We start from the raw sequence: 23,841 nt of genomic DNA, 5'->3' as shown, positions 1-23,841 counted from the left end.
TTTCACTGTTCATCCAGCCACAATTTATTTTTTTAGAATACCAATTCAAGGCGTAATTCCTACCTCGATTTCAGCCAACAGAGACGATGAACAGTTCCTTCAAAGCTTTTAATTCTACAGAATATTCCGGGCACAAATGAGTTACAGACAATGGCTGTAGCAGATCACAAGTGCGAAGTTACAAAGGACTTACAACATTCTTATACTATCTTGAAGGGCGGTACCACAAAGTTTCCAGCAAACAGTTCAGCAAAGTTAACTGATAAACCGGACGTGCAGAGAGATACGCGATATCACTCAAGGACACATCCGGCCACAGAACAGAGCTCAACTGAGGAAATGAGGAAGTTATACAGTCATGACTAAATCTGGGCAGAAGACACACTTCAGCAGCCTCAGGGGAGGAATTTGACGCCAAATGCAAAAAAGCTAATATCGCATTTGGCTCAGGCGCTCTGGACCATTCTCCAGATACAATGAACACTGAAACAGGGTGTTTGTCTGATAAATGCTACTTTTATAGGAGCGTCGTAAATGACTTTGCTGAGCGCGGCGCGCAGATGAGCTTCTATAATGAGTGACTATAGCTACAAATTATTTTTGTTATGAAGTGCAGTTAGTTGGATTCAAATCTATGGCAAATTACTTTATTGTTTTTGGTGCCATAGTGTGCCTTTTGCACATGTTCAAACATATATAAAAGTTGTGAAATAGAATATAATGTATTGGAAGATTTGTGTGGTATTTTTAATGTTCAATATAGATGTCACAATATTAAAATTGGAGGCCCTGCAATAGACCTTGGTGACAAGTCGCACTTCTCTCTCCTGTGTGGCTGTGTGCGAGCACGTGTGTGTGTGTGTGCGTGCGCGGGAGCACTCGTGTGTGTGTAGAGGGGGGAGGGGGGTTGGTTATTGAGGTGGTGGATGGCGGAAAATTGAGGTGAGGGGGGGCCAAAACCTTTTTTTTTTTGCACCGGGGCTTCTTAGCATGGTGTTACCCCACTGATTACAAACTGTAAATTTTTGCCCATTTGGCATCCCCTGATTGCTGCTCAGCGCCAGATCTTCTGCTGATATGAATGTAGCAGGCGGAGGTCCCCCACCTGTGGCAATGTCTTTTTTTCTGGTGGCTACAATGGTGGGCAACATATATTTACAGCTCAACACCTATTTAGTCTTATTTTTTTTATATTGTTATAGGCTACTTGCCGACTTGTTGCCCTGATCGCTTTTGGCTACTGTTGAGATGTAACAGTGAAGAATGAATATGTAGGTCAATTCGAAGTGCTTTACATTAAATAAAAAAATTGTCAAAAGTTTTGCTGTCTTTTGACATAATTGATCGCAATTTCGCCTATCGACTCATCAGGGCTTCTTGTCCACCCCGGGAGCGTGTACAAAGGCTTACGTTAGCCTTGATTAGACGCGGCTGGAATGGGTTAGTGGAACGACTTGGCGCTTTATTTGGAGATGGTGTTCACTTCCAGCCTCGCTTTTTTTGCATGAGCCTCGCTTTCTTTAGCTGCGTTGATGGAATATCCCCCTGATCTTCAAATCAAGGTTGACACAACTACAGCAATGGATGCAGAAACGGCTCTTCTGGACATCAAATAAAACATTTCAAATGATGCACAATCTTGTTTAGTGAATGATACATGTTATTTGATTTGACTATTTCAAATAACTCTCAATATGAATTAAATTGTACTCCTTTAACATTTCAAACTCAAAATTGGAAGACATTTAAATAGAAAGCATAATTTCTTCACTTTCCCAAAGGTGATTGCAGTGAAATTCTCTCAGAACAGAACCAGTGTATCAAGGATTCTCATTTGTTGGACTTCACAGCCACTTTGAAGCAGGTTTGATGTTACACCATGTGCCACCGTCTAGAGATGGATCAAGAAGTAGCTTTGATTGACTGCATGCTGGAATCTGTGCAAACAGAATGGTTGGGTCAGCATATTCATACAATAAAAAAAAAAACATAACTTCCTAGCTGGGTCATTATCAAAACACAGCCACTGAAATTTTACGTAATTGGTTAAACGTTTAGCTTTTTTTGTTAGCCAGAAAAAAAAACTAAGATTTTGTCACATCTTAATATCAGAAATAGTGGTAATACTGATAGACACAGTTCGTAAACATTTCCATTTGTATTATTTTTATTTGGCTTCAATGTTGAAGGCAAATGTATATGTTTACAAGTGTTAACAACGATCATTTGAATTTCACCGCAAAACTTGTTTTAACAACAGATGGGATACTGTATGTACAGTATAGGCTTTTGAAATAAAAACTGCAAATATGTCATCATGAACTCACATCATATGAAAGGGTGTCGAGCTTAATATATCTCAGTTCAAGTATACAGGTAGTTTTTGAAGACATTAAAGAAGTGCAGGGACAAGCTATTGATCGTATGTTTACAATACAATACAAATGGCCCAGGTAAAAGGAAATACATTCAGGACAGAAAGTCACAGTCCAAAGGTAGGCTTTAAATCTTTAAATGAAAATCGTGACTTCAATGTGTTCAGTTTTCGTGACAATTAACAACATGAGATGAGCTAGCTAGCACCGGATTACGAGCTATGATCGTACAATAAATCTTACCTTCATACTAAAACTTCTTTCTTTCTGCCCACTTTGAGTGCTCTGCATGTCAACCAACGTTTAAGATGCTCCACACGGTGTTTGTATATTGAACCATGTTGAAATTGTCACCCCTGGGACGTCCTCTTCTTCCATAATGACACGTAACCTGGTGCAGTTACTCTGTTTGGAATTTCGAACTTGTGCATATTAATGATAAAAACGTGGCGTCATTTGAGATCAAACCACTGTCGTTTGCTGAACCAATGAGGTTGAGCTTTAGCCCGCCCAAATCCTCCAGAGCCTGCCCTCTTCTCTACGAGTACAAATCACAGAGCTCTACGAATCAGTTTTGCACCATCTGTAGCGAGAGTCAAGTGACTGGACAGCAGCAGAAAAAACACTTGTGAATCCTAGTGGCGACTTCTTTGACTACAAGTTGTTATTTTTACAGGTACAAATCACGACTTTTACAGATACAAATTTATACAGGTACAATGTTTTTTTCAATACAACAAAAACATTTTTTTACAGGTACAAGTTACTTTTACACCATATTTACCTCCATAACTATATGGTGTAGATAAAAAGTGCTATATAAAAAGCAGTCCGTTTACCATTTTACCTACATACGTGAATGCTCTGAGGTAAAAGGTAGGATGGAATGCCCTTGAAAAAAGCCAAACAAACATATGTCTATAGTTTGAATCATGAAATCATGGAATTTTTCTCTTTATTCAAAATGAAAACGTGAGGACCAGATAAGTAAATTGAAAATAATTTTAATCTTGTATTTTTCATGATAATGATTATTGTGCTGCCCCGAGTGTGCATCCCTGAAGCGGTGCGCTCAGCACTCGTGCGGCAAATCTCTGCTGCAAACATACCCAAATTCTTCTGTGCAGGGGCCATCTGTCAACGCTGAGTTTGGAAGAAAATCATGTTGAAATACCACAGCGACCGATCCTCAGCTAACTTCAGTTGCGTATTTTCACTCACCCCTTCCCTCAAAATGGACACAGTCCCCAATGCCATCGGGACGAAATCTAAAATATTTTTGAAGGAAATCTAAATCTACTTGAGTGCCATCAGTCCAGATGTAGTCACCGTCCTGAAACACAAAGTCACATTTTGAAACTTTTGTCAATGGTTCATGAGCACATATTAGGTTTATAAAACTAATTATATTTGTAGTGAAAATGTCCTTTGTCTACGAATAGCATACATGAGCTTTTGGGGCTGCTTTTAAACATATTTATTTAGGCCGTGTTGTCCATGCACAGCTAGCTACACAGGAAGTTGTACTTGACTTTGTTAGACAGCACTTTTTTTTTCTTGCACTCGACAAATACTCCATACATTTAAAAAAATATATATATACTACAATTAATTTAAAAAAAAAACTGACAAACTTGCCCTATAAAATAATCAAAACTAACTGAATTTAAAAAAGAAACTCCGAATGAAATGACAGCTAAATATAATGTAAAAATCTCAAACTATTTTAAACCTGGTTGCATGTGTATTCATTGGCCCGCTCTTGACCAGCCAAGTGTCTGACTGCTCAAAATGTCATTTCTGAAAATGTCCCCATTTTTGAAGGGACTGACGAGGGCGGCAGTTGTTGTAGTGCTTTTGGTTAAGTCTCGCCTGAAGTGTTGCTGATGAAGTACTGCCTCCACCCAGGAAAATATTGCACATTAGATGCTCGTTTAGACAGTATCCCCGCCGAGTAGTCATCATGGACATGAAAGCCATCAAAACTTTGTTGCAGCTGAGCAGTGCTTGGTCCAGCCTCAGACTCTTCCTTTCTTGACCATTGAGGCCATTTTGACCAAAAACATCCCAAAATTCTTAACAATCAGCGGCAAATTGAGAGACAAGTGACACAACTTGAAAGATTTTCAAGACATGGCTTGTCATTCGGCTGAAATCGTTTCCCCTCACAAAGTTGAGATACAAGCGTTGTGTGGCAACAACAGTCGACTCAACGTACTTCACAACAATCGTGAGTGAAGCAACACTTTGACAGATAAAATGAAAAAAGTGGCTTCATAAAGTTATAATAATAATAATAATTAATTTCACTTTCACTTTCAAGACCCTCAAGGACGCTGTATAACAGTTAAAAACTAAATTTAAAACACAAATTCTACAGATTAGATAGAATAATAATGAAAAAGCTAAAAATTGTTCAATATGTTCGCTTTATTTTCATGACAATGTACATTATAGATTCTGACTGAAGGCTTCAAAACTATGATGACAACTACGACAACTAACGACCCCAAAAAAAGAGAAAATAATAAAATAAGTACATAAATAAATAGCCACCCTTTTCTCTGATGACTTTTTTTTTTTTTTGCATATTCTTGGCATTCTCTCGATTAACTTCAAAAGGTAGTCACCTGAAAGGGTTTTCCAACAGTCTTTAAGGAGTTCCCAGAGGTAAGAATGCCAAGAGTATGCAAAAAATGTAACCAGGGCAAAGGATGGCTATTTTGAAAAATCTATCATATAAAACGTTTTTAGTTATTTCACCTTTTTTTTTGTTAAGTGCATAATTCCACATCAGTTCATACATAGTTTTGATGCCTTCAGTGAGAATCTACAAAGTAACCAGTCATTAGAATAAAACAAATGCATTGAATAAGAAAATGTGTGTATATATTAGAGCTGTCAAACGATTACATTTCTTAATCAGATTACTCACTTCTTAGAATTTTGATTAATCACATTCAATCACTTAATTAAAAAGCCTTTTTTTAATCAACATTTTTTGCCTGCCAAATTTAAAGAGCACTTGTGATGTGTTAATTCTTTCAACATTTATTGTTATGAGGACATCCTGAACATTTTTTAATCCACTGCACGCTCCCATCCTCCTCTTTTTCTAATCAGTTAATTACTTGTATAATTTAAAATGGAAAAAAATGACCCCGATAGGTTGACATGAACAAATATTCTGAATGTCATACGCAAACATTACATGTTTTACTTTAATGCATGTAGTTATGGTTATTGCTCTAATACAATTTCTTTAATGTAACCATCCACTGTCTGCTAAATGATCATCTGCAGTCAAAATTAATAGTGTGATTAATCTGCGTTAATACATTATTAATGCGATCATTTCTTGGGATTAATATACTCAGTACCAAATACTGCATTTCGTGTATTGAGTACCTTGTGTCGATTTATCGTGTATGAAGTATCATGTAAAGGGAGTCCTCGAGTTACGTCGCACGCGGCCTACGTCGTTTCGACTTTACGGCACCCGTGCCTCATCCGTAGCACCTTCTTTTTCATTAATTTCCCACAGTAATCACACCATTTTTAAATTATTTCAAGCTGTGTTGTTGTTACCTCCAGGAACGAACGCCCATCAGCCGGTCGGCTTGCCATCAGGCGCGTCACATTTCCGTGTTTAAACTTGAATTAGCTCCGCTCTGCCGTCCGCCGGCAATGAATGTCCGTGCGGAAAAACAAAATCTTCCGGGTCGCGCAAATATGTTTTTAAAATTACTGTACAAAGTCTTTTGATGTAAATATCGACTTAAGCGGGGAAATCTGACTTAGGTCGAAATTTGGGTTACATCGCCAGTGTAGGAACGGAACTCCGCTGTAACTTGAGGACTCCCTGTACTTAGTGCTGGTCAGCATTTTACCACAAGTGCATCATGAAGTCCAATCCAGTTTTCCTGAGTCTCGTCAGTGCCAGAGTTCAAAAGCAGCCCAATAGTGAAAAAGCCTTCCAAGGGATTGTTGAGGGACACCAGATTCCCACCAAGAATGTTGCAGACGCGCTGATGGGAGAAAGACGAAGTGAAAAAGTGGCCCAGACACGGCCGTCGACAAGATATTTTGTATTCAGACTCAAGTTTTCAATCGCCATATGTGGCGGAATCGCCACTTTCCCAACCTCGGCATCGACGAAGGTCCTCTGGTCGCCTTGGTAGATGTAACAGCGATTGTCCAAGCGAGTCCAACCTTTTGGGCAGCAGTTGTCTGCAACACAATTGACTATTGGACCAACAACAACTATTTCTTTGCTTTGAAAAATTATCCTTTGGCTACCAACCTTTTGCAGGAATGGCAGTCTTTGACCACTGAGGAGGAGGAGGAGGGGAGGAGAGGAAGAAAAAAGGCACATTGTTAAGATGCGGTTTCAGAACGCTGTTCACAAGTGTTTGTGGTGGCTGACCCTGACCACCTACCCACCTTAATTCTGAGGGCTCTCATAGAAAAACGATCATGCGCCCAACTTTCAGCTAGGCATAGGTGTCAAACTCCGGTCCTCAAGGGCCGCAGTCCTGGCGGTTTTGGATGTTTCCCTTCTCCAACACAGCTGATATATGATCAGCTCATCAGCAAGCACTGTATAAGCCTGATAACGATCCTGTTGATTGGAATCAGCTTGTGTTGGAAGAGGGAAACCTCCAAAACCTGCAGGACTGTGGCCCTCGAGGACCGGAGTTTGACACCTATGAGCTAGAGACTTCCGGTAAGTATTTTGCTATTTGTTCGTTTCATTGGAACTTGTTGTAATGTTGACGGTTGTACTAACAAGCAGAAGAAGTCAAATCTGTGGTTATGATTCTGACATGTACGTTTCTGGAATTCTCATAACGGGTATCCTGCTATTTGGATTTGGCAGTTTTCTGATTTATCGTAAAAATTAGCTGACTGGAGAACAGACAACACTCACTCAAGTGACGAGTGAACTCAATCTTCAGACAATGCGCAAATGGGCAAAAATGCTGGAGAATCATCCTGAAAATTTTGTTTATTAAATGTTTTCTCGAGACGTTGATCATGATCAAATGCATTTGATGGAAAATCGGTCATCAATCTGTAATATCATCATTTACGCAATTGATTAATGACGTAATTGATCGGATTTGCGAAATAGGGCAGCTGAAAACAATCTTGTTCACTCCAGAGTCGTTATGTATTGCCATAGTGTATTTTGGTAGTTTGTATTAAAGTAAATTTCGGGTTTATGAACTTTTCCATGTGTTCACATCATTCAAAAAATATATCTTATTCAGTTCAGGTTTAAATAGTTAAAAACTGTTACACCACAAAAAAAACACACAAAACAAAACACCGCAGAGCGTTTACAGGTTTCCTACGTTGTGAAAGTACCCTGAATGCACCATGTTGCTTGTAACAAGCCCAGAGCGAATCAATCAAACATTGATAGCCTAGCGCTAACGCTAAAGAGAATGGAAGATCCCATTCAAATGCTAAGAGGAAGTTAGCATCAACTTTGAAAAAAAACCCTCTTTTTTTTGCATGGCAATATTAATGAGCATCATTTATTCACAACTTTTCACTATTTGTAGTAGTTTTAACAATTGTGCATGGAAATTTTAATGAGTTGCAGTTTTTTGCTACTCACAGTAAAAAGGCAATTTTTTTTCATACTCACGTATAATGAGCATTAAGTATTCACACTTTTGTCAGCAAATAGCTAACATGAGTGAATTGGCATTAATATTATAATAATAATAATAATAATAATTGGGGTTTCTGCAAATAACATTTGACAGCTTCTCCCAAATACGTGAACAGGCAACCGGCCAATGTCGCCGTTTGCGGAAATCTGGACTTACGGCTATGGTCCAGAGTCGGCCGAGGATGCACAGGAGGAAAATCCAGCGAAGGGTAAACGTCATCTGCAAATGGACCCAACAACCAGAGTAAGTTAACGCTATCAACAACCCTGGGAGCTTGCAGTCTCAAAAGAGGGGTGTATGTGATGTTACCTTTGCAGTTGCGAAATTGTCTGCGCAGGACAGCAGCAGGCGACGCCTTTTATACTCCAACTTGACAATCTAGGAGTGTCAAACTAGGTGGCACCCAATTATTGTTAGTGCTAGTTTGCCTTTTTGTAACTGGTACTGTAACTGCTAATGTTAAAGCTTATATATCACTGAATGGCGCGTGATTGCAAGGATAACACATTTTTTCCATCAAGGCTTGTTTGGGGGTGAGTGCAGGTGGCTGGGTAAAGGGTGCTGGGGTGGGGGGTGTCTGGGGGTTTGGGGGCCCGGGGGCTGGGTTGTGGTGGTTGGAGGGTCGTGGGGGGACTGTTGGATGTGGGCCGTTGGGGTGCCGTGTGGGCCTGCTGTGCCCCGTTCTGCTTTGGGCATTTTGCCGTGTCGGGGGGCAGATGTATCTGGAGTTGGTGAAAGATTCTGGATTTGTAACTCTGTGAGTAGAGAGTGGTGTCTGATTGGTGTTGGATTTCAGTTTGCTTTATCTTTCTTTCCTTTGATCCTTCCTCTGTTCTCCCGACAATTTAACAACTCTGGCGGGACTCTGAAGTATCCAGTTAAGATGAAGGGTCTTGGATTTACAACAGGTTTCAGGTGAATTAAAGCGCACAAACTTGCATGCACGCACGCACCCACACACAGATGCACATGTACATGCACACTCAAAAAAGCAACAACAACAACAACAAAAAAAGAGAGCGATGACAATGACATGTTGACTCGGGAAGGCTGCCAAATGAATCATCAAAAAAGAAAAGAGAGAAAGAAAAAAACAGAGAGCGTACATGATGTTACCTTTGAGGTTGCGAAGCTGAATGCCAATGCGCAGGACGGCGGCGACCACGCCTTTTGTAATCCAGCTAGACAATCTTGAAATGTCAAACACGTTAATCGTCCTAACCAGTCGCCCCAGGTGGTGGCCAATTATTGTTAGCGACAGTTTGCCTTTGTGTAGAACATGCTGTAACTATTAATGTTAAAGCCTGTATGTCACTGAATGATGCGTGCTTACAAAGGTTATGTCGCGAGTCTTTTTTTCCATCAAAGTTCATTCAAGGTCTCAAAATTTGCAGATTCCCTTTCCCCACTCTTCTTGTTTGGATGTTTGTTTAGTGAACATATAAACAAGTAGCAGAAAATAAAAATAAAAATTTAAAAGAAGAAAGAAAAAACCTGATACAATCATTAGTCACCGTTTACATGTTCAAAGGGAGTAGCAATAAGTTGAAAACGTCCTACCACTTATTTTTTTTTAAAATGTTTTTACTTATTTCATTATTGATACAATAATAGGTTAAATATTTTAATGAAAGAAGACATGTATAAACTTGTTTGTGTATACAACTGCACTTTTTGTCACATTTTCCATTAGCATATGTACATGTAATTCATAGCCATACAACATAATTCATCCTCATACTCATATATACAATTTTCATTACACTCATACTGATACATTGAAAGACGTTAAAAGACGTTCACTATGTTTTTTTTGTTTTTTGGGGGGAAAACGGGTGGAGGAAAGCCTTGGCCAGCTGTGCTGAAAGTATCAAGCAGATCTAGTTGGTATAATGACTATTTTTGGGCACTAGATGGCAGCGATGACTCTCTTTGGACAAGATTGGGTAGGCGTCAGTAGAAGACGTGAGGCGGAGCTAGAGTGTTGAGGGGACAATGGCTGAGGAAGCCATAATGGCGACCGGTTGCAAGCAGCTCACGCTTGAGCATTTTTTTCAAAGACGAAAAGCATCGACCAATGCTAAAGAGCACATTGATGACGACGATGATGATGATGGTGATTCGGCGGCTATGATCATGTCATAAAGCCTCACCGGCTAGCGACGCTAACGCCGGAAAACGCGGAGCACAACCGAGCACGCTCAGGCGGACGCTCAATCGGACGACGAGTCCAATGCATATTCATCGGAGGAGTGGGTACAGTCTGATCACAAAGAAGACACTGGTTCTGGACTACGATGCCACCATGAATGGAGTGGATACGATGGATCAGAACATCTACCACCCGGTAGATGTTCTGAAACTAATCCCGAAACTAATCTGTTGTGCAAATCCTGCCGCATCCCTTTGCACGCAGGGGAGTGTTACAAAAAGAAAAACTGTAGTTGAAACATCCACACAATTGTAATTAGTACCACAGTTGCACACATTTGTAAATAGTTTGCCAAATTGTTTTGTCAAATTGTTACACTGTTGAATGTAAATAAACGTATTTTGCTATCAAAAAACACTTTTTCATTGTTGGTGGTAGTGTTTTACAGAAGTAAAGCACTGTTTAGGTGTTTGTGGCATCATTCATGGAAAAAAAAGGTGTGAGAGTTCAATCTTTCATTTGGTAGTACAGTATGTGTGTTTCCATAGTCCAAACACAAAATTTTCTGTGGACCTTGAAAGATCAGTCAAAATGCTTAAATCAGCTCAATTTGCAGATTCCCTTTCCCCACTCTTCTTGTTTGGATGTTTGTTTAGTGAACATATAAACAAGTAGCAGAAAATAAAAATAAAAATTTAAAAGAAGAAAGAAAAAACCTTATACAATCATTAGTCACCGTTTACATGTTCAAAGGGAGTAGCAATAAGTTGAAAACGTCCTACCACTTATTTTTTTTTAAAATGTTTTTACTTATTTCATTATTGATACAATAATAGGTTAAATATTTTAATGAAAGAAGACATGTATAAACTTGTTTGTGTATACAACTGCACTTTTTGTCACATTTTCCATTAGCATATGTACATGTAATTCATAGGCATACAACATAATTCATCCTCATACTCATATATACAATTTTCATTACACTCATACTGATACATTGAAAAAATTTACAACATTTTTGCAATTTTACCAGTTCATGTCTGATTTAAATAATTTTCTCGAACTTCGCTTTTAAACATTTTTTTAAACTCAGCAAGTGACTTGCATCTTTTCAGGTCAATACCAAAATGATTCCAGAAATTAACACCTTTTACAGAAACACACCTTTGCTTAATATTTGTTCTTGTTTTGATTTTTTTTGGAGACACTTGTGCTTGTGAGTCATAAGGACTCTCTCTAATTTCAAATGATTTCTTATTCAGGACATCTTTAGTTTTAGAGAGTACTGTATCCCTATGATTTTTGACATTTTCCTTTTGATGTTATCAATGTGTGACTTCCAACATAATTTTTCATCAATAACTACACCAAGAAATTTATTTTCATACACTTTCTATTTCAATTGAATTTACCATAATTTTTACTTGATGTGTGATTTGTCTAGTGCCCAAAACTATGAACTTTGTTTTGTTTAAGTTTAATGAAAATGTGTTTGTGTCAAGCCAATTTGATATTGTTTTCTATATGTCATGATACGGGAGGCGTAGGAGAGGGTGGACCCAAAGGCAAGGAGACGCATCAGGGAGACAGGAATTGTGAACTAAAGGAGAAACTTTATTGAATCACGTGGGGACAGGTTAGAGCACGAGGATTGGACTGGACTGTGACCGAGGCTGGCGTGAACGTGGGCAACTAGGTGGCACTTGGGAAGCTTGGCGGAACTTTGTAGAACGTGGAGACAGGAAGGAGACGTGGACAACTTTGTAGAATAGGAGACTTGAAGGAAACGAGGGCGACTGGATGGTGACGTGACGAAGAAGACTTTACTATGACGTGGACTACTGGACTGAGACGAAGATGACTAACGGTGACGTCGACGACTGGACAGAGATAAAGGGTAACTTACTGTGACAAGTAGTGATGTGCCCAACTGTGCCGAGGCGCCGATGCGTGTGCCGAGTAAACTGGAAAAAAAGTCTGCAAAGCGCGCATCGGGGCATGTGTTGGTTACGCATTGGTTCAGAAGCCTCGGAACGCTTGTGGCCACGCCCGAAGCCTCGGAACGCGCGTTGCTACGTCCGAAGCGTCGCGAGACGGGCTTCCTACGTCATCGCCAACACATAGTTTAGCGGGTGATTCGACATAAAATGGCGCACCGAGACGACAATGAGCTCACAGGTAACACTGACACAACTCGCATCTTCAAACCTCAATTCAATCGGATCCGTTTTGCAATGTCCAGTCCACAACGAAAAAGAAGAGAACATCCCCTGTCTGGGATCATTTTGAGCAGATCTCTCCTAAAAAGGTACAAATTATAATAACCAGTGTGAATAAATATTGTAAATTATTGTGACAACACAGTGTATCCCTCGTTTTAATGTCTTTCTTCTACTTAAAAGGTGAAGTGTAAACTTTGTTCTAAAGAACTTGGGTAACAAGAGAACACTCTTTAGCCCCAATAAAGCACAAGAGGCTGAGAGGAGGCTCACAGCTGAAGGTGCGACAGTGATCCGGCACAGGGCATCTTCCTCCTCCTCCTCCTCCTCCTCCAACCCATCATCTTCATCAACACAACCGCACACATCAGAAGCTTCCCAGCCTGTGGAGCAAGGTAATATTCGATACATTCTTCTTTTTTTTTCCTTTTTCTTCTTCTCCAGAAAAATAAAAAAAATCGATACATTCTAATGGTGTTAATTAAGCAATAGGAAATGAGCGGCAGTGCATTATTGTGGGATAAGGCATTCTTTTGCTCCCATCTCTACGATGGGCAGCCAGAACTGCCTGTTAGTCTGTTTGTTGTGTCTTAGGTGACAAACTGTGGCGGCGATTGGACCACACAGTCATGCAGAGGAGGACCCAGAGTGAGACCGCAGATGCGACTGTGGAGGTCCACACTTACCTGGGGGAACCCAACATAAGCAGGATGTCAAACCCCCTGGACTACAGGGAGCTGCACAAACATGTTTACCTAAACCGCTACAAACTAGCAATAACCTTTCTCTGTACCCCGGCCTCATTCGTCCCTTGCGAAAGAATATTTTCAAAAGCAGGAGAAATCCTATGTAAAAGAAGAAACCGTTTGAAGCCCAAAACTTTGGAAATGCTAGTTTTCCTAAATAAAAATGAATGAAATGTGTTTCTTGTTTATATGTCAATGTCTAAAAAACAAAACAAATAGAGCAATCATTCTTTCAAGTACCACACGCACATTCATTCACATCACAACTCCCTGCCCTTTTGACCCCATCAAATCTATGGTATCATTTTAATCACTCTGTCATGACATTTATTGTCCACATGATGGCGCAATAGAGCAAATGAAGCCTCATGATGCTTCGGCCCAGGAGCGAAGCAGTTGAATGGAAGGCCTCATTGCTTCATGATGCTTCATTTTCCCATCACTAGTTTTACATTAAGGTTAGGGTTTCAAACTAGGGTTTAAAATTAGGGTTAGGATTTCAAACTAGGGTTTCAAATTAGGGTTAGGGTTGTTGGAATTTATTGCTATATTAATATAAACTTAAGTTAATAATCTGACTCCAATTTGTGACCTTACCAAACTATCACCCATCCAACAATAGCATGCTCGTTCTGCAATAGAAAGGTATCAGGATGCCGGCATTTTCACACACGAGTGGATTTATTCCTAACACTCAAATCTAATACATAACAGCTGGGGTCCCGGGTCCCTATCAACACAATTCTATACGTCTCTGTCTCAAGCAGCCGACGTAGTCTCATCCGAGTTGCCCCAGTGAATAGTTATACTACACAATATTTAAATGACACAGAAACAAAGGCATCCTGGCATTATTCTATTGGCTATGTGTTTTCTGCAGTTTAACTTTAGCTTGCTTTTCATTGGCCGATCTTCATCCGCAGCGTCACTGGGTGGCTTCTCCTGTTTTGTACTTTTCCGCCCCGGTGTAAAACATGTGGTTTACAACCTACTCTGATCTTATCGCGGCTCTGCATCTCCCCCTGCAATTAGCATCCTTTGTTCTGCAACATTCCATTCCTAAAACCCCCACGTCCATCACACACATCCTGTATTTTACCCCCACTCACACAAACTCTTATATTCCTTTATTCCCTCTCAGGACCTCAGACGACTGAGGTCATCACTCGAATACCTTGTTTTTTATTGTTACACATGAGCTATAAATCAATAAACAACTAAAAATTTGTAAAAAAATTTCATTCTAGTAGAAAATCAGTATAAAATTTCATTCTCTCTCATGGCCTCAGATCCCTGAGGCTACCTTCACATACTCACATCCCGGACTCCCGGAGGGCCACAGCTGTCTCCGCTTCCTGGGGGTCCTTCTGAGGGATCATCATATACTGACCACCCGGCGGTAGTAGCCCCAACGTGCGTTCAATTGTCTTAACAGTCAATGATCTGATACATGGAATACAACAACATCCGCATAACACCATAATAGCCTGAATGCTCTTTCATTTTATTACTTAGCGTGCGCAGACCCTCCAATGCCTTAGTAAGGCGACCATCAGGAGATGTATTGTTGGGGATCAGAGTACAACACTGCTCCCCAAAAATACCACACACTCCTCCTCTTTCAGCTAACACCATATCTAAACTCATTCTATTTTGGAATGCCATAATAGACGTGGCTGCTAATTGCTCGTGCACTGCCTGGAGTGCCGAAGTGGTAAAGTTCGCCAATCGTTGGACATTGTAGTGGACATAATTAATCCGGTCCACATTTTTGTTTACTGTAATAAACAGAAAAATACTCTCCCCTCCTGCCGCCACTTGATCCACCAATTTGTATTCATTAGGGACCCCTCTCGGAACTCCAATTGCATCTATGTATGTGGGGTCTCCTGCATTCAACCATTCTTGCATGTCCCTTTTCTTCCTCCCAAGGAAGGGGATTCTTCCCCACTGTCTAACTCCTTCCCAATTTATCCTAGCCATGTCTAATGCTGTCACACTAATTGGCATGATCAGCGTTACTAGGGCGCACTAACCTGAGGCATTGGGGGGAAGCCTATCGTACAACACTCTCTCTCCACACCACAGCCAAACATCAGCCCGAGCGAGAGGTATTCCTGCTGGCAAAGACACATTTTCATTACACCATGACTCCTGGATGTTTCCAATCCCAGGGCCACTCCCATGTAACTTTAGGCAGGTAAAATTTTGTTGTGCAACATGGATGTCAAAAATGGGCTTTTGCTTTTCCATATTTGTCAGTGGAAAGGCCGAATCCAATTGGCTGCACTTTCCTTGGCCAATTTATCTAACAAATCAAGCCATTGTTGAGTCCAGTTGAAAATTGTCACCCAAGTGTTCACCTGTGTCGGTTGTTTACACTTCAGATTTAACAGTAGTTGTTGTGTCTGTGTCACCGTCTTACCACCATCTTGCTCTGCTTCATACAATACCGTTCCATTACAGGAATGATACACCATCACTCGTTCTCCTTTCGTTCCATCACTTCTATCATCCCGCACCATATGTTCAAACGCTAACATAGTCCACACAAAGCACAAGCCTGCAAACAAAATAGTCAATAAAGTTAAACATTTGCATCGTCGTCGATTTTGTTCAGACACTTCCGAGTCCGATTTTGATCCAATTCTCGCCATCGTCACATTCCCTCTCTTGACCTGCCCGTCCAGGCAGTCAATCTTTAAGCTCACCATTGGCAGGCACAAAGTCTGGGGCCGGGCGCAACTGTGAGTAATGGTACCACTTTTGTCCTTTAGTTTCAATTCTCATAATCGCTTGCACCTCATTTGGGAGGCCGTTCAGCATCGCCGTCCTGAACATCATCTCAGCTTCAGGGTAGCTGCCTGGGTGTTTACCTGTGGTCTCAATCCACAGCTCCAATGCCTGAGCATAATGTTGCTCTTTGTCGTACATCAAATTTCTGTATTTTTAACGCTGGTTTCTTATTATAGCAGTGTAAATCATTTAAAAACAACATCATCTTAACTCAGAACTATTCATGTCCGGCCGGGCCATGAACAGTCTGAGAAGAGATTTATACTTATACCTTAAATAAACACCGCAGTTCATTTTTAACAACTTGTCTCATGAAAAAATGTCACCTAGGTGTGTCAATGTTCCTTCCACACCTAAATGGCATATTCCATGGGCTCTAGAAATTATACTTTTCAATTGTTTCTGAGATGGAACATACTCACCGTATTTCTGCTATAAGGGTCGTCTTTTGTCATCTTTGTAGAACTTATTTTTCCAACTCCCATCCTCTTCATTCGCTGCCTGTAAATTCCTCACACCAAACTTCATTCTCACATCAGACTTCCTTTTCAACCATACACAGACAGACCAGTCATTCTCACATCAGAGTTCCTTTTCAACCATACACAGACAGACCAGTCATTCCCCCATCTGATAAAGATCAATTTTGATCATTTCAGACCTGAATGTGAAAACTGCAGCCGCTTCCAAATTGCTGCTTAAAAAAAACAGACACCTTGTGTCCTGTAGATTAGAAAAACAACCAAATTGTGACAATTTGGCCAACACCAGAACTATAAAAAAATCTCCAGCTGAGCTAGCCAGGAGCCATAAAAACAAAAGCCTTTGAGGCAAGAGTTTGTAATGTAAATTTGAATCCTGTTCAGGTAACTTAAAGTGAGAAAAACAACTCAAGCAGATGTAAATTAAGATACTGCAGCGGAGGACTTTTAGGGTCAGGAAGAGAAGAAAATCTTTTTTTTTTTTTTTTAAACAACCCCATTAATCTATTGCAGGTCACAAATCTTCCAAATATCTGCCATCTCAACTAGTAAAAGGAACGAGTTATAATCAGAAAAACAAAACAAAATCCCTACTTTAAACCAACCAAAAAGTATTCTTAAAATGCTAACTAACCTCACCTCTTCTACAGAGTAGTGGGGGCTTGTAAAAACAATGCAGGCAACTTTGCAGATCATGACCCAATTAAAAATCAGTGCTGCGACCTAAATCAAAATTAAAAATTTAACCAGCAAATTCGCCGTAAGTGTTCCATATCTGAGTCCACTCTGAGAAGCCAAAGTTATAAAAGAGAAATGGGAAAAAAACTAGAAGGCCAAATTCAACAAGCATCAAACAACGGAAAATATAGTATTTAAAGATTAGAATAAATTTTACACTTCCCTAATTCACATAAGGTGTTCTCTATTTCCGAAACTGCGTTGCTATAGATCACATCTCCTTTCTGACATAGTACAGAGTGCAAATGTCTACAAACAGAATACAACATACAACCTCAGGCACCAAACTCAGATGATTCCAGAACTTTGAGTCCACAACCGGAGTTCATATTCCTTCCTGTCCTTGTCGATAGCAGTTTATGCAGGGCAAAGTTCAAAGCGGGCACTGGGCTTTGTGTACTGGAGTTCTCAGGAAAAGTTCATCATGGCAGAATCGATGATAATCCTGTCTGCACAAAAAGTTGCTGGACATTATGCTCAAACAATGCATAAGAGTCATTGAACCGTCACAGGACGAGCGGATTTACAGTGTACCATCCTTTTCGCAGTCCGTGTGGTCACTTCCCCCCCCGAAAGTGACCATTGTTCAGTTCGCCGTCCACTCTGAACATCAAGCATAGCAGGAGAATGCTGTTCATTCCATTTCCAGCACTTTTTGGTTGAGTCACCCAAGTAAAACACCTTTCAGTCAAAGATTGAACCTGCCCGAAACATTTATACACTTGGAACAGACAGAGGGAGATGAGATTATAGCAAGAGAACACTGCTTGTTGTCATTCAATTTCCAAGACAAAATAAAATAAAAAATTCCCCCAAAATATTTTGTTTTTCAAACCCCTAATTTATTCATTTTGTGGTTTTATTTGAATTTGATCACTACACTATAGCAAGTAGTAGTACTATATTTACGCATATGTCTACCATAGACATCTTCATTACGTGTTACCTCAAATTTAAGAAACATGTGACAGCTGTCAGTCACCCTGGCCACTTGGATGGAAGTCCTTTCCAGACTTCTAGAATGGGACTCAGATAAAGACAAAGGTTAAATCATTTTCACACCTACGAATAAGTTATCAGAGATGCAGGGGAAATATAAAAATCAAAAATGAAAAGTCTATTTCAATTAAAATTTGGTTTTATTACTTATTCAACTATATTACACAGATCTGATTTTAAAAATAATATGATAGTGGCCTGTAGTTAACACCTAGACCTCTATGTCCTTCCGCATAACAGGAACAATTTGATTTTAATAGATTAGCCTTAGACGACCCCTGCTATTCACACACACAACAGACTACAAGTCTCCCAAATGGAGACAATGGAAGAGAGGACTAAACGTATCACACCCCCCTGTCCTTTTTTATCTAGTTTAATTTAATTTTAACAGACAACAGTACAAATCACCACCTTCTTAAAACAACAGCTCACGGCCCCCATCCTTTCAAAATATGCAGATTTCCTGCTACCATTCTTTTTCACCCTTTTTTTGAGGACAAAGAAACTGGAGAGAGAGGAAATTTTTTCCACCTCTTTTCCATTGAAATCTACTCTTTTCCTCTTCCTACAAAACGCCATTCATATACATCCTATCTTATCTCGCTCATTTTTGGAGACACAAAATACCTACCTTCCAACAAACTCAGTCCTTCTTTCACTTACTGTAACTTCAGTTTCCTCTCCCTTGTCATAAAGGCATTGAGGAGAAAAAACACAAAAACAAGAAGAAATCAAATCCCCCCTTTAAACTCACAATTCACACATGCTTCACATATTCACAGTTTCAACTCACCAAACTAGACCCAGAACACACTCACACACAACACAAACTCCTCAACTTAATTCAGTGGCGTCTCAGTTGTTGAACCACAGACGAACACAAACCTCTCCGAAGTGCGCACTCATTTGTAAAATACACCGTTTATTCGTCTAATAATAACTTCACCACGTACTTATAGCTTAAATGTCGACTTATTCGCGCACAATCCATCGCAACGTTACGGCTGCGACACAGACACGTCGCGCACAATTTAAAACAAACAACGAAAAAACGCGTGGCCACAACACACCATGGAGCTTAACAAACAAACAAACGCGTACACTCAACAATTCATTTCTATGCCAAGAGCTCTCGCTTGGTTCAAATTTTCCCCGCGGGTCATCTTTCACAGTCAACACTTCATCCAATTTATGTTCCAATTTCTTAACAGATGCGGCTGCCCGCAGCTAACTCATCCTTAGCCTTAAAAACAGATTCGTGCGGTAGCGTCTTACCAAAAACTAATCTCCCGTGCATGGCAACTGTACACTGGCAGAGCCGCTAGCCTAGCATCAGTCTCCTCATTCTCAAAATCACTTAACACCGCCATCCGCGCAACTTTCACAGAGCTATCCAACGCTAACATTCTAGCACAAACCAACATTTGGCTCACGACCCCACACCGTCTAACTTTTCTTCCATTCGAAGAAACTTATAGAAGTGTTTTTCACGGAGGTAATCAGCGTCTGGCGCTGTTTACACAATCAAATTCCACAAACACACCACATTTTACAACGGTGAGAACCAACCACTATCACAATTCGTGCGCATTCATACATTTAAAAGAGTTTCATACTTACGTTGACGCTGTGGTGGAAATGCATCCAGCATCATGAACTCACTGTTCGCTTAGCGACCAATTCTGACTCTCGACCGGAAGTCTATGCAAACCTCCTTAGTTACGGTCAATTTTTTCGTCCATAATATGTAGTAATTAGTCGTTTTTAATATTTATAAAGTCAGTGACGTCTCACTTATGATACTACGATATAACAGATCAAAACTATTCTCATTAATCCCCCCAAAAAAAAATATATATATATATTTTTTTCAGACAAACACAAACAAGACGAAAACGAAACAGATATTAAATACCTTTTGCGCGACTTCAACAAATATATCCTGGATCTTCACGGGCGGCTTATAACACACAGCTCTCGAACGTAAAAAATTCACGGACGGCTAATATCACACCACGCACCGTCAATATACGGGCGTTTAACACAGCAGACGTCTTGTGTGATCAACACAGACCGCTAATAGCACAACACACAACAGCACTCACTTAAGTGTGATCAACACTTAGCGGCTAATAACACACCTACAATCAACCCAAAAGCCAATCCCCCGTGGTACTCAACCTCTTTCTTTTCCTCTCTTATCGCTGCCAGCGCAGTCGCAATAGTCGCCAATTGGTGAATGCCCCGTCTATCATTCTCTACATCTTCAACTTCTTTTCCAAGTGTATGACGCTTTCGCCATCCGACTCGGCTCTGTTCCTCCTCCATATCTTGAATATTTGCCAACATTCTGCTCTCCTTTTCCTGTAACTGCCGCGCTAACTTCGACATATCCCATGTTCCAGGTTCTCCGCGAAACAATTCATCCTTCTTTAATTTCCGAAACAACTTCTGACACCGTTCTCTTTCCTTCTTAATTCTCTTACTTTCTATTCCACTAATCAACTGTGATTCCAGCTTAGCGTAATGACCATTAATCTCCGACCAGACTTCAGGGGACCCGAGACCCTCATCACACTTTCTCTTATCTGCCATCCTTAAATCCACTCGCGCGTGTCCTAATCACTTCTCTTGCAGTTCAATTTTAGTTTTTACATTCACACCGCTTCCACACTGATACGTAAATCCCAGATTTTAAACCGTATCGATACGTAAATCCCAGATTTTAAACCGTATCTAACCACGAATAGTTGCAACCTATTCTAGTAGGTAAATCCCAGATTTTATACCCTACTAATGTCCACACTGTTACACTTTTACGCCGTTCCGCTCCTCCTTTCTCTTATAATTTAGCGTTGCCAATGTGCAGAATTTGAAAAGGAATCTGCTTACCTTATTTGACTGTGGGCCCAAGAGAAAAGACGGTCGGAGGTATGGCTTCTTTATCAGGTCGTCACCTGGTGTGGACTTGGATCTCAGATCCTCGAGTCCCAGACTCTTGTGGTTTTTCTCGAAGTCCCAGACTTCTTTTTTACCTCTCTTGCATCACGTCGGGGTCACCATAAATTGTTGGAATTTATTGCTATATTAATATAAACTTAAGTTAATAATCTGACTCCAATTTGTGACCTTACCAAACTATCACCCATCCAACAATAGCATGCTCGTTCTGCAATAGAAAGGTATCAGGAAGCCGGCATTTTCACACACGAGTGGATTTATTCCTAACACTCAAATCTAATACATAACAGCTGGGGTCCCGGGTCCCTATCAACACAATTCTATACGTCTCTGTCTCAAGCAGCCGACGTAGTCTCATCCGAGTTGCCCCAGTGAATAGTTATACTACACAATATTTAAATGACACAGAAACAAAGGCATCCTGGCATTATTCTATTGGCTATGTGTTTTCTGCAGTTTAACTTTAGCTTGCTTTTCATTGGCCGATCTTCATCCGCAGCGTCACTGGGTGGCTTCTCCTGTTTTGTACTTTTCCGCCCCGGTGTAAAACAAATGTGGTTTACAACCTACTCTGATCTTATCGCGGCTCTGCATCTCCCCCTGCAATTAGCATCCTTTGTTCTGCAACATTCCATTCCTAAAACCCCCACGTCCATCACACACATCCTGTATTTTACCCCCACTCACACAAACTCTTATATTCCTTTAGGGTTTCAAACTAGGGTTTTACATTAGGGTTAGGGTTTCAAACAAGGGTTTATCATTAGGGTTAGGATTTCAAAACAGGGATTTTAAATTAGGGTTAGGGTTTCAAACTAGGGTTTTACATTCGGTTTAGGGTTTCAAACTAGGGTTTTACATTAGGGTTAGGGTTTCAAACTATGGTTTCAAATTAGGTTTGGGGTTTCAAACTAGGGTTTTACATTAGGGTTAGGGTTTCAAACTAGGTTTTTACATTAGGGTTAGTGCTTCAAACTAGGGTTTTACATTAGGGTTAGGGTTTCAAACTAGGGTTTAACATTAGGGTTAGGGTTTCAAACTACGGTTTTACATTAGGGTTAGGGTTACAAACTAGGGTTTTACATTAGGGTTAGCGTTTCAAACTAGGGTTTTACATTAGGGTTAGCGTTTCAAACTAGGGTTTAACATTAGGGTTAGTGCAGTCAAGCCTTGTCACTAACAAGGCTTGACTGAGGGACGGAATCCAAACACAAGGCTTCCAAAACATAGCTCTTACATCAAGATCTGATCATAAACAATGATCCCACACCGACTGGACAAAGACAACAGACTAAATACACCAACACTAATGACACCTGAGAAACACAATCGGGTGAGGGCACTGATTGGTCAAACACACTGGGAAGGGGGAAAGACACACAGGTGGACGTAATCAGACAAAACGAGACAGGGGAAACACACAGGAATACAAGACAAACACAACAAACCCACCAAAATAAAACAAAGAAATTGCCTTTTTGTAGAACATTTTGTAACTGCTACTGTTAAAGCCTGTATATCACTGAATGGCGTGTTTTTGCAAGGGTAACTCAAGGTTCATTCAAGGTCTCAAAATGTGCGAAGATTCCCCCTGCCCCCGCCGAGTTGGGTGAGGCCCTGCTCAGGGGTGGACTATATATATATATATATATATATATATATATATATATATATATATATATAGGAAGGAAAGAAGGAAGGCAAAAAGGCAAATATATATATATATATATATATATATATATATATATATATATATATTCAGGACATCTTTAAATTTAGTTTAGTTGTATATATATATATATATATATATATATATATATATATATATATATATATATATATATATATATATATATATACACAGTTGCGTAGTCACCGGAGGTTAGGTCACATATGTTCTCTCCAGCCGGTGGGGGTTGTGCCTTGGTGCTGCCTTGGCCTGTGGGGCCCTGGGGTGCTGTGCTTGCCTTGTCGGGCCGAGGTTGACAGCTCTCAATCAGTGGAGGTTGGCGTTTGTGCATCTCACTCTACTTAATTTATTCTTCCTTCGTTCCTTCCTTCCTTCTTTCCTTCCTTCCTTCCTTCCTATCTTCCATCCATCCTTCCTTCCTTTAGTCTTTTTTCTGGTCTTTTAATGTCTCCCTAATGGGTTGGAATTCAGATGTATCTAGGGTAGGTGAAATATTCTGGATTTGTAACTCTGTGGGGGGAGGGTGGTGTCTGGTTAGTGTTGGATTTCACTTTGTTTTATCTTTCTTTCCTTTGATCCTTCCTCTGGTCTCGTGACAACTTCACGACTCTGCCGGGACTCTGAAGTATACAGTTAAGATGAAGGGTCTTGGATTTACAACAAGTTTCAGATAAATTAAAAAGTTCAAAGAGAGTGAGAGAGAGAGAGAGAAACAGAGGGTCATACGTGATGTTACTTTTGAAGCTGCAAAGCAGAATGCGCAATACGTGGGCGACCACGCCTTTTGTGATGCCAAACACGTTAATTATCCTAACCAGTCTGCCCAGGCGGTGGCCAACTATTGTTAGCGCCAGTTTGCCTTTTTGTAGAACATTTTGTAACTGCTACTGTAAAAGCCCGTATATCACTGAATGGCGCGTTCTTGCAAGGGTAATGCAAGGATCGTTCAAGGTCTCAAAATGTGCAAAGTGGGGGTTGTGCCTTGGTGCTGCC

General features: G+C 40.3%; 1 protein-coding gene across 1 annotated transcript; it reads right to left on the bottom strand.

The window, feature by feature from the left end:
- Positions 1–89: 89 nt before the first annotated feature.
- On the bottom strand, positions 90–9,318 carry LOC144042968 (lithostathine-1-alpha-like). The gene is made up of 8 exons (XM_077556114.1): positions 9,176–9,318; positions 8,369–8,451; positions 8,216–8,278; positions 6,679–6,706; positions 6,520–6,605; positions 6,266–6,403; positions 3,597–3,708; positions 90–3,518 (listed from the first exon to the last, which is right to left on the bottom strand). The coding sequence occupies exons 3-8, from the start codon at positions 8,276–8,278 to the stop codon at positions 3,448–3,450; spliced, it is 498 nt and encodes a 165-aa protein (XP_077412240.1). The 5' UTR covers positions 8,369–8,451; positions 9,176–9,318; the 3' UTR covers positions 90–3,447.
- Positions 9,319–23,841: the final 14,523 nt, after the last annotated feature.

This window comes from Vanacampus margaritifer, chromosome 2, assembly GCF_051991255.1.
Source record: "Vanacampus margaritifer isolate UIUO_Vmar chromosome 2, RoL_Vmar_1.0, whole genome shotgun sequence".
In the NCBI taxonomy this organism is placed as follows: domain Eukaryota; kingdom Metazoa; phylum Chordata; class Actinopteri; order Syngnathiformes; family Syngnathidae; genus Vanacampus; species Vanacampus margaritifer.
This window is presented reverse-complemented; position numbering and strand designations above follow the sequence as displayed.

What these genes read in the sequence shown, in the direction of transcription:
- LOC144042968 (XM_077556114.1), bottom strand. Translation starts at nt 8,278, where the DNA reads ATGACGTTTACCCTTCGCTGGATTTTCCTCCTGTGCATCCTCGGCCGA. An exon ending in GCCGACTCTGGACCATAGCC is followed by an intron (nt 6,707 to 8,215) that starts GTAAGTCCAGAT and finishes CCTCCTCCTCAG; the next exon opens with TGGTCAAAGACTGCCATTCC. An exon ending in GGACCTTCGTCGATGCCGAG is followed by an intron (nt 6,404 to 6,519) that starts GTTGGGAAAGTG and finishes TTCTCCCATCAG; the next exon opens with CGCGTCTGCAACATTCTTGG.